We start from the raw sequence: 13,167 nt of genomic DNA, 5'->3' as shown, positions 1-13,167 counted from the left end.
ATATTGTAAGCAGTGCAATGTGGCAATGCATGCAATTGGCTGCTTTGAGTGATATCATACTTTGTAGGACTTTGCTGTGTAACATGTATGTGATATGTATGTGAAATCATAGTATATGAAATCATAATAATAATAATTCTTTGCATTTATCATATAGTATGCAGGCTCATACAACATGCAAGATAGTAACATTTGTCAAAAATAAATATTTTTTGTTGAGTTGATTTGTTAAACCATTTCTTTGTGTTCTTTTTTAAAAAAAGTGAATTTTTGGAAAAATATTCAGCCCCGGGAGAAAAGAAACAAAAAAAAATCAGCCCTAATAGAGTTAGGACTCAAGGCTTACATCAGATATTTCGATCATTGTATAATGCCTAAAATATCACATGCCCAAACCTGTCAATAGTGCTTTCATAAGTTATATTGTACTGTGCAGAATTCTTTTAATGTGATCCAACTTGAAAGGAGCTATATTTAAATATGTTATCAAACATAGTTAAGCGTTAAAGCAGGGACTCAATAGCTGTAATGCATCTAATAATGCATAATGAAATTCTGTCTTGATTGTTGATGCAACAGTTAACTCTATGCAATATGAGTTTAATGAGAACATGTCCGGTGGGTAATTAAAAGTAATTTTAATATGCTGTATTAATGCATCTATATTTTTACTAACAACTAGACTACAATTTCAAATAATTAAGTGTCAGCCTAATTCTCTATACTAATTATATAAAAATCTCATTGGAATTTCAAAGGAACTAGTTTATACAGTCTTTCAGTAAGTGACCTATAAATTATAACAAAGAACAGAGACAACGCAAGCAGTTAAATAGAGAAAACTATCTTTATGTGAATACACATTTAAGATAATGACTAATGAGTAATGTATACTAACATTGGTTTTCTTGCTATTTAAGAAAAAAATGGTAAATGGTTTTGAAAACACAATAAACTCTAAAAGTCACCAGCTTTAAAATAATTTTGATATAATTATATATGTGGATGTTAACATTCACATTAAAAGAATAAATGGACTGTCGAGCATTTCTAGGAAATATATTTTATCTTTATGCTCAGATGACTAACATATGTCATGCTATAAAATCAAAAGGCTTTTTTAAGCTGTCCTTTAATGCATTACATAATATAAAATTTGGCTGTAGATAGCAGCTTACCAAGTAATCATCTGGCTTGATCCCAAAGAGTTCTCTGAAGTAGCGAAAAGCCAAGGGAGCATAGGTTTTGAACCTGAAATCTGGGTAGTGGTGGGCCGGAGTCAGATTGCTACCTTCACTGTTTAATACAAAAAGATACACAATGCTCTAGTACAGTATTAAAATGCTGATCGCACACTTAATCAATGCAGTAGTACCATGAAAAGCTTTTTTAGGGAAAAAAACACATGCAACCACACAAAGGAACTGCATAAATAAGCAAGATATACAAGATATACTGTACTTAAAATAGCCAAGTTCTACAAGTTTATATAATCAGATTAAATTATGTATTTATGGTGTACAAGCTCATCTCTCAAATAAATTATGTTTTCCAATATAGATAGATAGATAGCTGCCTTGTGTGTAAAACATCCAGAAGTGCTACTGCGGGTAAGTAACAGGTCAATGTAAATGATACAACATTGTGTAAATAACAGCTTTTTTAAAAGGCACAACTTCATCTCTTTGTGATTCAAAGCCTATCACAGATCTACTTCTAAATGTATAAATTATGATGGACTTTATTAATTGCTTTAAATTTAAAGTTCTGTTCTATTGTATAAATTACACAGAAAAGTAATTTGGAAGTCACAAATGGACACATTTACATTTTCATGAATAAAATAATAAACAAGCTTGTCAAAGAAACAATTTGGTGTGCCATACAGGTCTGAAATCTGATCCTTGTAGCGCTTAATTATTTTCATCATTTTCATTCCCAAAATACAGATAATATGACACCCTTGGATTGTGTGAATCTTTATTATTAAGATAGCAGAGGGAGATTTTTGGAGAATAAGACAGTTTAAAGGGAATTAAGTATGTACAAAAAGTATTTTACTCTGAGGCTTTCCAAGTCCTAAAATGACATGATATTATTTGCAGTTTTTACCACTTCCTTTTTGCCTTTAATGTATTTTATTTTTCTAGATTATCTATTAAAAAAATCCCACAAAAGTAAAGTTTGGCTCCCAAACTCCTAACAAGAACTCACACTGGGGTTTCTAAATGGCTGTTGAAACAAACATATTTGATATCAGGTTATCAGTATGGATCAGCAACAAAACTTCTCTTCTTCTGTAAGTACCTGCAAGGCTAGCTTAGGGAATATAAACACTGCAATAAACTCATAGCCAGATATATTTCTTCCAAGAAACTGTGAGTGTAATGCAGGTAGAATTCAACAAAAATAAGTCTTTTCTCTGTTACAGAAACTGTCATTGTACAGCTGCAAAATAAAAAAAAATCTCATTAGAACTATTTTAAACAGACTACATTGTGTAAAGGGCATTGCAGTGTCACAATAGTTAGTATTGCAGTCTCAAAGATCTAGCGTCCTGCATTCAAGTCTACGTTCTTACAGTGCTTCCACGGATTTTCCAATTCTGCATCCTCCTGGAGATGCATTTTAGGTTAACTTGCAATTCTCATGTGCCTTTGTTACACTGCAGGTAGCACTGTGTATTAGTGGGCCTTGGTATGGACTGGTGGTCCAACCAGTGCTAGATCCTTCCTGAAATTACTAGGATAAACTCCAACTCCAACAACCCTAAACAGGATTAAGAGGGTTCGATAATGCTGTTATGTGCTGTAGTAGTATATGTAATATACAGCCCATACTTTTACGTAGCAGATAAGGTGTAAGAATTCTAGTCATGTTAATGTACGCATTTAAGAAGGATGAATGGCACACTTTATGGGCTGCGCCATAGTGATGACAAATATTTATACTATAGTACTTTAAAATCAGTACAGATACAAACTATGGGAATGCTTGCAAAATGTTCATCAATAAACATGCTTATTTCATAATACAGTACTCCAATGTTTTGATATATTTAAAGTAAAGTAAACAGCCTTATGGTCAAACAGCATTTAAAAGACTAAGCATCTAATTCACCAACACCACACCCCCAATCTAAAACCTAAAACCTAACCCTAATTCCTTCCCTCACAAAGTGGTAGATCCTACACAAACATTTTAAATTGCAAGACCAAATACTTTAGCAAACTGACATTCTTAGTTTTGAGCAAAACATAACATTTTCTCTGAAACTGAAGTTTTATAAATCAGTATATTATTAATCTATTGTCCTTGCTGAAAAAGGAATTATAGACTTTAAAGATCTTTCATTCAATGTGTGCTTACATTTGTGATCCTAAGCACATTACATAATGTGCATTTGCTGAAGCCTCAATATTTTTTTAACTAGTAAAAGGCTATCATAAAATCGTCACCATAAAAGATGCAATAAACCAAATAAGTAAAACAAGTGTCTACATGTTCCTGAGCTTATACATACATTATCCAAATAACTGTAAATAGATAAACACATAATTCAAAAGAATGTTTATTACCACTTATACTAACCACACAAGTAACCAGAAATATTTGCAAATAAATTTATCCATACATTTTATGAATCAGCTTTACCCAACAGAGTGTCACAAAGAGACTGAGCCTAAATCAGTAGAACTGCACACCAAGACTGGGACCAACAATGGATGGGATGTCTGTTATAACAGCAACTTCTGACACTAGGCGAGTTCAGACTTTAACCTACTAGTATGTTTTGAATTATGGGAGAAAACCATGATTCTCAAAGCAAACCAGCATAACAAAATAATAGATGTAATAAATAATCCTTGTTTATTTTTCACACTTAAAATTATTACAATAAAAACAAAGACAAAGTCTGTACAGACACATTCAAAGGTATTATTATCAAAACAAAATGATGTATAACTGCAAATACATACCTTGGAAGAAATACACTTTCCACCACATAAAAATCTTGCATTAGAACATCCCTCTCTGGCTTAGAAGTAAGATTTCCAACTGCATATCCAATTCCCAGCTGAATTGCACCCTTCAATGCTGAAGATGTTGTCTGAAAAACAGATGTCAGTCAGTTGTTGTTCTTACCCTTAAATACTGAATGACAGTAATTTTGGGTGGGTTGCCTCTTCATACATATTCTGTAATTGTGAAATATAAACAAATATAATAAAGTATAAAAAAACACATTAACACATAATTGAAGGGTGGCCTTTCCACTCATGTTCAAAACCTTACTTGAAAACTTTCAGAGTGTTACAAATAAAACATACCTATATTTGTGAGTGTGTTATTAAGCAACAATGAAAAATTTGCAATATGCTGTGTGCATCTTACTGCATGGATGACTGCCAAAGCACCATCTCCCATCAATAAGATCTTGGTATCTTGGTGGGAAGGGAAGCTTCTTTAAATCAGTTCTTTAGGGATTTTCATGCCAGGTAATGTCATGATAAGAAGGTAAATTATGAAGTCAAATAATCCTTTCGTTAAATAACTGCACAGAGAACAAGACATCTTTTTCCACAAAAAGATTCTATAAAAGAATGAATTTCTCATAGATAGAAAATAGTGTGAACAGTAAAAAGTTAAAACATTTATATCAGTATCCCATAATTAAGAAAAACCTATCTTTCTGCAAGTTTGGACCAATACAAATGTATGGCGATATTATACAGACAGCCTAAACACACCCTTGTGACGGAGGAGGTCGGCTCCTTGCTTGCTCATCTGTAATGGGAGCCTCTTGAACCCAACACTGTTGATAACGTAACTGGATCAGCTGAGCTATGAGGACAAAACACACCAAGCAAAGGGATGGTGAAAAGTGCAAGTGCTTTTATTATAAAAAACAAATCCAAATAGTGTCCAAAGTGCAGTGCTCAAAAAAAAAAATCAATAAATAAATAATCCATAAAAACATCAAAGTGCTGGAGGAGGTTAAAAATCAGTAAATAGAATTAGATCAGTTAAAAATGAGGTTAAAATTCTGACAAGAGTCTTTAAAATTCTCATCCCTGGTGCTTCCCTTTTAAAACCAACGCCTATCTGGCTTACCCTACTCAGACCTTGCAGCTCGGACAGACGTCCACCAACAGGTGCAGACATCCTTCAAAACTGGCCCATGTCCCCACCACCCAATCCATGGTGTTCCACAGGGAGCCACCGGACCCTGCTCCTGCGCCCACCGCTGCCAATCCAGACTCCACCTGGCAAGAGGATCCTCCTGAGCGCAACAATCATTCCTGCTCCTGGCTGCTCAGAAGATGTGATCCTCGTGCCCCCTCTTGAGCACTAGCCACGCGCTACCTCCTGAGGCACCATTCCCGCCCACCTGCTTCCACTGTAAGCACTGGCTCGCTACTGCTCTTGCCTTTCTTTCTGTTCTTTAACCTCCTCTGCTTTTTGACTCTCTTTTCTGTTTTCTTTTTTTTATGCTCCCCTTTATAGACTGGGGAGCTGTTGCAGGTACGATCACCTGATTGTTGCCCTGGGCCAATAAAAAGGCAATCAGACCACCCACACATTCCAGCAAAGCAACGCACAGACAGCTGACTGCCTCGCACCAACCCGGAGATGGGGCGTCTTTGTGGCAGATCGCTCTCAACTGCTCCAACTCCCCAGCGCGAGCGCGTTCATTATTTATTTTTTAATTAAAATGGCCAGTTTGCCTGAGCTGCGGACCCGCCATACCACAACCCTACAAGGTTCTTTTGCATGTAGAGAAAAGGAAAGAAGAAGCAGAATTAGGGTGTATGTTCTATCATTTGTCTATAAAAGCTGTTGTTCATCACATTAGCTGCAAAGAAAATCATTGTAACTTTGCAGGACCAGGTTTGTCTGCTTCTGTATAATTAAAAAGAAGAGTCCTTGTTGAGAATATATGAGACTCTTTTTGATATGACAGAAAGGAGGCGTCCCAGAGACAGTTGCTACTATAAATATAGAACAAGTCATATTGATTCAGTGGTAACAAGATTGCTTGGCAGAGAGGTGAGTCTATTGTTCTGGAATTGAAGTCCAGGATAGTGTACAAAGAGTGAGTATGGAACTAGGTGATGAAATGAGAAGAAGAACGAGAGAGAGAGAGAGAGAGAGAGAGAGAGAGAGCATTTATATTTTTGGCGTGATTATAGCAGCCAGGCTAGTTTGTGATTTGTGTAAGAACTGGAAACTACCAAAATGTCCTTCCATTTAAATTGATCAGGTTTAATTAGTCTATCTTGTATTTCTGGAAAATTAATGGAAGCAAGTATTAAACTTGTACAAACTTATACAATTGTGGTATTTTTGAAGCTATCATATTACAATGTTGACATATATTATTTTTTTCCAAGAAATGTAAGTTTAAGGAAGAATTATTTAAAAATAAAACTGCCTCCTTCAGTGTCTTAGAATGACTGCCCATGGGGCACCAGAGCAAACATGAAACAGAAACCTTTACACAAATCAAATATGTTCACTTGAAAGTGACAAAGATTCTGATTTCAGAAAACACGCATTCTGCAGTTCTGAGGTGTGTTAACGTCAAAAAAATGAAGATGGAAGTTATGAAATGTATCACAGAGTCTTGGTAATATCTTTCCGGAAGCAAAAATGAATGTGCACTTATCCATTCACAGCGACTGGTGTGGATGCTGTTTTCATGTATGTAACAAGAGAGTATTACAGAAGCTGCATTACAAATTAGAATCACTTCAGAAAAACTTATGAAAAAATTGCATAGTCTCATTGTAAAATGCAAATCTATGGAGTATGGGAAACAAATCAGACAACGCAGAGAAATCCCCACACAAATCCTGGAAAATGTGCAAACTCAACACATTCACTTGAAGCTTTGACGTGTCAACACTAAGTAATGTGCCACTGCAGCTAATAAGACCAATACACAAAGATCCTTTATTCTTTTAGCTTAATTGTGAGAAATGGAAAAATGTCTCCAGACCTTTATTATTAATGATGGCTGGAAAATCATCCCCTACATTAAAATAAATGACTGTTTTATAAACACTCCATCCCCAGACACATCAATGTTTTATAGCAGCAGTAAGTCCTAAACTCACAGTAGCAAAGACACTTGTACATGATAGACATTACTTTATATTTTCCACACATGAACCACCCAGTTCCAATTGTCCAGAGTCTCAGTGTAGTTTCTGGGATGTAATGTTTCTTCGGTCAGTCTTTCCTGTTATGTCTCTCTCTTTGTTCTTTCATGTTCAATCTGCTGAAACTTCTCATTAGTATACTCTGCCTGATACAAGTTAGGTTTTAGTAATGATAATACATTTTTCATTTTCTTCATAGTGTGACATTGATGGCATAAAACGAGAATTTGTCTAAATTCTTTGACAAATTAAAAATTCAGTGGAAAACAGTATAGCTAGAGTGACTGAATCTGAATCAAATTTCAATTGCTACCTACATGTGCACAAAACAAACTACAGGAAACATTACCCTGGTGTTTAAAGGTTGCAAGAGTTGTCATGTAGAGAGAGACACTGAAGTGAAGAGGACAGCCAGACTTCTTGATATTTTTTTTTAAATATAATCATGCAGCTTTTACAATCAATACCTGAGTAACATACACAGCTTTGAAAGTCAATATATTTGGAAAGTTTTCATGTTTTTTTTATAATCTGTAAATAATGCTTTTTAAAACAACCTTTCAAAAAGTTTCTGGAGTAAATGGATCTATGCCTTGATTGTGAAGAATAAATTTATATTTCAAAAATATCAAACTTTTCTTTTAATGACCAGCTTCAGCAACACATGTTAAGTATAGATTTACGAGCTAAAAGTTAACAAGGGTTAAGGATTGTGGAGAGTCTATTTCACTAATATGCAAGGACATTATGAGGATGAAACTAAAGCATTTTGTTAAAAGCATTTTAGGCAGAAATCAAACAAATCACCAGGACCAGAAAATATTTACCCTCGAGTTCTTAAGGAGGCTAGAGAGTACATATATAAACCCTTAACACGCTGGGAAGATTCTGAAGGACTAGAAATTGGCAAATATTATCCCGTTATTAAAAAAGGGTGACTGGGCAGATCCAAGCAACTATAGGCCAGTAAGCTTAACATGCATCACAGGAAAAATAATGGAAGAAATTATTAAGGATAAGATTGAGCAGCACATGGCAAGTACAGGGGTTTTTCTGAACAGTCAGCATGGGTTCAGAAGAGGGAGGTCATATTTTACTAACATGCTGGAATTCTATGGGAAGCAACAAAAGGATATGATCAAATGGAGTATATATTATTTATCTTGACTTTAAGAAAGCATTTAATAAGGTGCCATGCGAGAGGTTGGACATCAAACTAAAAGAAGTGGGAGTTCAGGGTGATGTTTGTAGATGATTGCAGAATTGGCTCAGACACGGGAAGCAGAGGGTGATGGTGCAAGGAACCTTATCAGAATTGGCCAATTTTATGAGTGGTGTTCCACAGAGGTCAGCGCTAGGGCCGCTGCTATTTTTAATATATATATATATATATATATATATATATATATATATATATATATATATATATATATATATATATATATATAAATGATTTAGATAGGAATATAAGTAACAAGCTGGTTAAGTTTGCAGATGATACCAAGATAGGTGGATTGGCAGATAATTTGGAATCCATTAAATCATTATAGAAGGACTTGGGCATCATACAGGCTTGGGCAGATTTGTGGCAGATGACATTTAATGTCAGTAAATGTAAAGTATTACACAAGGAAGTAAAAATGTTAAGTTTGAATACACAATGGGAGGTCTGAAAATCAAGAGTACACCTTATGAGAAGGATTTAGGAGTTTATGCTCAGAAGCCATTAAGAAAGCAAACAGAATATTAGGTCACATAGCACGACGTGTGGAGTAAAAGTCCAAGGAGGTTATGCTCAAGGTTTATAACACACTGGTGAGGCCTCATCTGGAGTACTGTGTGCAGTTTTGGTCTCCGGGCTACAAAAAGGACATAGCAGCACTAGAAAAGGTCCAGAGAAGAGCAACTAGGCTGATTCCAGAGCTACAGGGGTTGAATTATGAGGAAAGATTAAAAGAGCTGAGCCTTTACAGTTTAAGCAAAAGAAGATTAAGAGGTGACATGATTGAAGTGTTTAAAATTATGAAGAGAATTAGTACATTGGATTGAGACTGTTATTTTTAAATGAATTCATCAAGAACACAGGGACACAGTTGGAAACTTAAGAGTAAATTTCACACAAACATTAGGAAGTTTTTCTTTACACAGAGAACCATAGACACTTAGAATAAGCTACCAAGTAGCGTTGTAGACGGTAAGACTTTAGGAACTTTCAAAACTAGACTTGATGTTTTTTTAGTAGAATTAAGTGGATAGGACTGGCGAGCTTTGTTGGGCTGAACGGCCTGTTCTCATCTAGATTGTTCTAATGTGTCATTATTTATCTTGAATTTTCATAAGGAACCACCACATTAGAGGCTAGCAGTCAAACGAAAACAAGCAAGAATTGTAGGTCTTTCTGAAGGTGGGTGCTTACAAATGAAAACAATTAATTACAGTGTGAAGAACTGATTCAAAATTAGGCAATGTTAAATGTGGGCCCCTTAGGTGTTAGTGCTAGAATCAGGTTTTTTTTTTATTTATAAAAATGATCAAGATCAGGGGTCACCAACATTTCTTCCCCTCCATAGAGAGCTACTTTTACAAAATGAAAATGGCCGAGAGCTACTCATGCTTTCTAACGTTTATTCTCATAGCTTATTTCAACCCAAACAAGCTGAACATGCTTGTTTTGCCTGAACATTTACAAAATGTTGGTGTCCACAACTCACATTTTGCAATTAAAACATCACAAAAAGTATATAGTTCACCTGCAAGTGCATTCTGTATGTCTGTATGCATTTTCTAGTGTATCTCACATTGCTGAATTAAAACATGAATGCTGTCAAAACAAAACAATGCAATTACAAATTCACAGATATTCCTTATTCATTTGTCATTTTGTTCCATGTCACTGTTTCACTTCACAAGAGTATTCACATGTCCAGTTGCATGTGTGATGTGTTTTTTAGTTAGTGAGATGACTGGCACTGCATGGACTCAACAAGAGAGGTGTATGGTGGAGTGTAGTCACTTAGGTTCACTCTTATGGAGTCATTTAAATGTTCATCTGTCAGTCTTGTTCTGAACTTTGATTTCATGACATTCATGTCAGAAAAGGCAGACTCAAAGAGATATGTAGACCCAAACAAATCAGACATTTTCAGAGCAGCTTGGTGAAGATTCTTATAGTTATCTGGCTCTACTAAGCTCCAGAAATGCTGAAAATGCTGTTGAAACTTTAACTGCACATTATCGTGAAGGTTTATAACCTCAATTTCCATGTCTACAGCATCAACACAAAAATGTTCAGCCATCTGTCCTGAAATCTCACTTATGTCCACATCCATGAAGGGTTGGCCATAAATGTCACACAGGGCTAAAGTTTCTCAAAGTCACTGAACCTGTCTACAAACTCCTGTCCAAACCACGACAAGAGGTCACAATACTTGGAAACATTTAAAATGCTGGCTGCACCTGTGTGACTTTCCAACATCTTTGAGATGGAGGGGAAGTGCTGAAACCTTTTGTTTTTCCATTTGCTGAATGTACAATGACAGTTTTGCACTGAATGCCTTCACAGCACTAATCATATCAGATATGTTTTTATCTTTGCCTTGTAACTGTAGGTTCAGGTGATTAATTTTCTCAGTTACATCTGTCAGGAAACCAAGATCAAGAAGCCACTCTGCATCAGATTATAGGGTGGTATCTACTCCCTCGTTTCAATAAAAGCCTTGATTTAACCCAGAAAGGAAAGAAAGCACTTCAGTATCTTACCTCGACTTAGCCATCCAACTTCAGTGTGGAGGAGAAGATCCTCATACTCCGCAGAGCATTCCTCCAGGAACAGCTTGAAGCTCTGGTGTTGCATTGCCTTTGCTTGAATGGAGCGGATGATCTTAACAACAGGCGCCATGACATGGTCAAATTCCATAACTTTTGCACATATTGCCTTTTGGTGAATGACAGTTCAGAAACTTTGGGTCCGCTTTGCAGTGCGCAATAAATCCTGAGTGACATGTCACAACAGGTGCTCCGTCAGTTGTCACAGACACCAGCTTTTCAACAGGGATCTTTTTTTCTACAAAGTAGTCCTTCACTGCATTGTAAATATCAACTCCCCTGGTTGTAGTTTTCAGTGGAAGTAAGGTCAAAAACTCTTCTTTGGTGGAAAAGTCACCAAACACCATCCGAATGGAAACTACCAGCTGGGCTTTATCATTGGAGTCAACAGACTCATCACACTGAATTGAAAACCATTTGTACCTCTGCATGTCCGATTCCAGATGTTTTACCGCATCCACAGACAGCACTGACACTCTCATTGCCACAGTATTTGCACCAAGTTGTACATCGGCAATAGCAGACAAAATTTCTGCCTTACTTTTATGGTCCCTGAATAACATTTCAGCCACCGCGATCATAGCCTCCTTTACAATCCCACCATCGGTGAAGGGCTTTTTGTGCTTCGTTAAGATGTGCACCACTTTAAACGAGGCCTCTGTTGCTGCATTGGCCTTCTTCGTAGGTTTGGTGAACAGAAACTTGTCTTTGAAGCATTGTTTTCAGCTCCTTTATCTTCTATTTTCATAGACCGTTACCCGCAGGAGAGTCCTGTGAAAAGTTGCTGTGGACCTTACCGACTGACACGCTTGCACTGCAGATCAGACACACACACTTATTTACATTTGTGAAACAAAATTCTGTTTCCCACTCTTCATGAAAATAGTATGTTTTTATCCTCTTCTTGGTATGGGTACCTGCCGCGGCCATGGTTGCTGCCCATCTCATATCACCACTGACTCATCAAGCTTGACAGCAGTGGAACTGTTTGATTGACAACTAATTGGCAAATGATCATTTTGTGTAAGAAGGGGATGGGACACCTAGGAATTTGATTGGATATTCATGTAAGTTGGTTTGCCAAGTGACTAATTAAATTTGACTTATCAAATTCATGTAGGATTCATTAACCCTTTGGCGAGCTACTTGGAAAGGGGTTGCTCGCAAGCGACGTGTTGGAGACCCCTGATCTAGATAATTACAAACTTAGCAAGCTGCTTACTTTAACAGATGATATTAATCTAGGTTGACTGGACTACAATCGGTACACAAGATTTCACAAAACATTTACAAATTACCCTGGTCTAAAGCCAGACTGGGCAGATACATAGAAGTAAAAAGTTTAATATTTCTATAGTGTTACATGAAAGAAGTATAAATATTAAATTTTCTGGCACAATGATGAGGTTTGACATGTGTTTGTACTCTTTACGAGAGAATTTGGGGATCCCAGTTAATATACTAATGTCCACACACGGTTTACTGAAGAAAATAAACTTAAAAGGATTTTGAGTTGTACAGCACACTGTATTGAGTACAAGTCAAAAAAAGCTTATCCATAAGCCATACAATGCACTTCAAAGGCCAGATCTAGTATACTGTGTCTCTGTACTACCATAACAATTCCTATTTAGTATTACGAACATCTTGCAAATAGGAAGTTGTCCAGTGGATAAGCATGGTTATTGTTGTCAGGCTCTACATCTACTTGTCTCAGATTTGCTGGAGGGGGGCTATGTTCCCATCTTGAGTTTTGTCCATTTATTATGTTAGTTTTGTATTGCCTCTTTCCTGTTTAGATTGAGATTAGTATAGAGACAGGTTTGGTTTTGTTAGTTCTTGAAATGTTGGCTTTCATATTGCTATAAACTGTATTGTTTAGCCTTTAACTATTACTTGGCATACTTTCTGCTTTCGGCCTTTAAGTATTGTTTGGTCTATTTTATATTTCTGGCCTTTGGCATTACTTGGCCTTCACTTCATTATTGCTGGTATTTTGGCCTTTATAATTGTTAGGCCTTTTCCTCCTAACTGTATTTTTGTATTGTGGCCTCTACACTGTTTGGCATTTTCCTTTTTTATTGTGTTTGTCTTTTCAACACTTTTGAATGATCTTTAATTGATTTGTTTGAATAAATAGTAAATAAATAAATAAGTCAATCTCATCTATTCATGG

General features: G+C 36.1%; 1 protein-coding gene across 5 annotated transcripts in view; it reads right to left on the bottom strand.

Annotated features, from left to right (window-relative positions):
* The window catches only part of LOC114652120 (phosphatidylinositol 4-phosphate 5-kinase type-1 beta-like), a 181,504-nt gene that overhangs the window by 74,587 nt on the left and 93,750 nt on the right, over positions 1 to 13,167 (bottom strand). For all 5 annotated transcript variants that reach the window (XM_028802324.2, XM_051927787.1, XM_028802325.2 and 2 more), the window contains 2 exons: positions 3,981 to 4,111; positions 1,179 to 1,296 (listed from right to left, as the gene is read on the bottom strand). In XM_028802324.2, the coding sequence (XP_028658157.1) occupies positions 1,179 to 1,296; positions 3,981 to 4,111 (249 nt within the window). The remainder of the gene's footprint in view (positions 1 to 1,178; positions 1,297 to 3,980; positions 4,112 to 13,167) is intronic.

Source organism: Erpetoichthys calabaricus, chromosome 5 (assembly GCF_900747795.2).
Source record: "Erpetoichthys calabaricus chromosome 5, fErpCal1.3, whole genome shotgun sequence".
Taxonomy (NCBI): domain Eukaryota; kingdom Metazoa; phylum Chordata; class Cladistia; order Polypteriformes; family Polypteridae; genus Erpetoichthys; species Erpetoichthys calabaricus.
The sequence above is the reverse complement of the archived record's forward strand: the minus strand, read 5'-3'. Positions and strand labels throughout refer to the sequence as shown.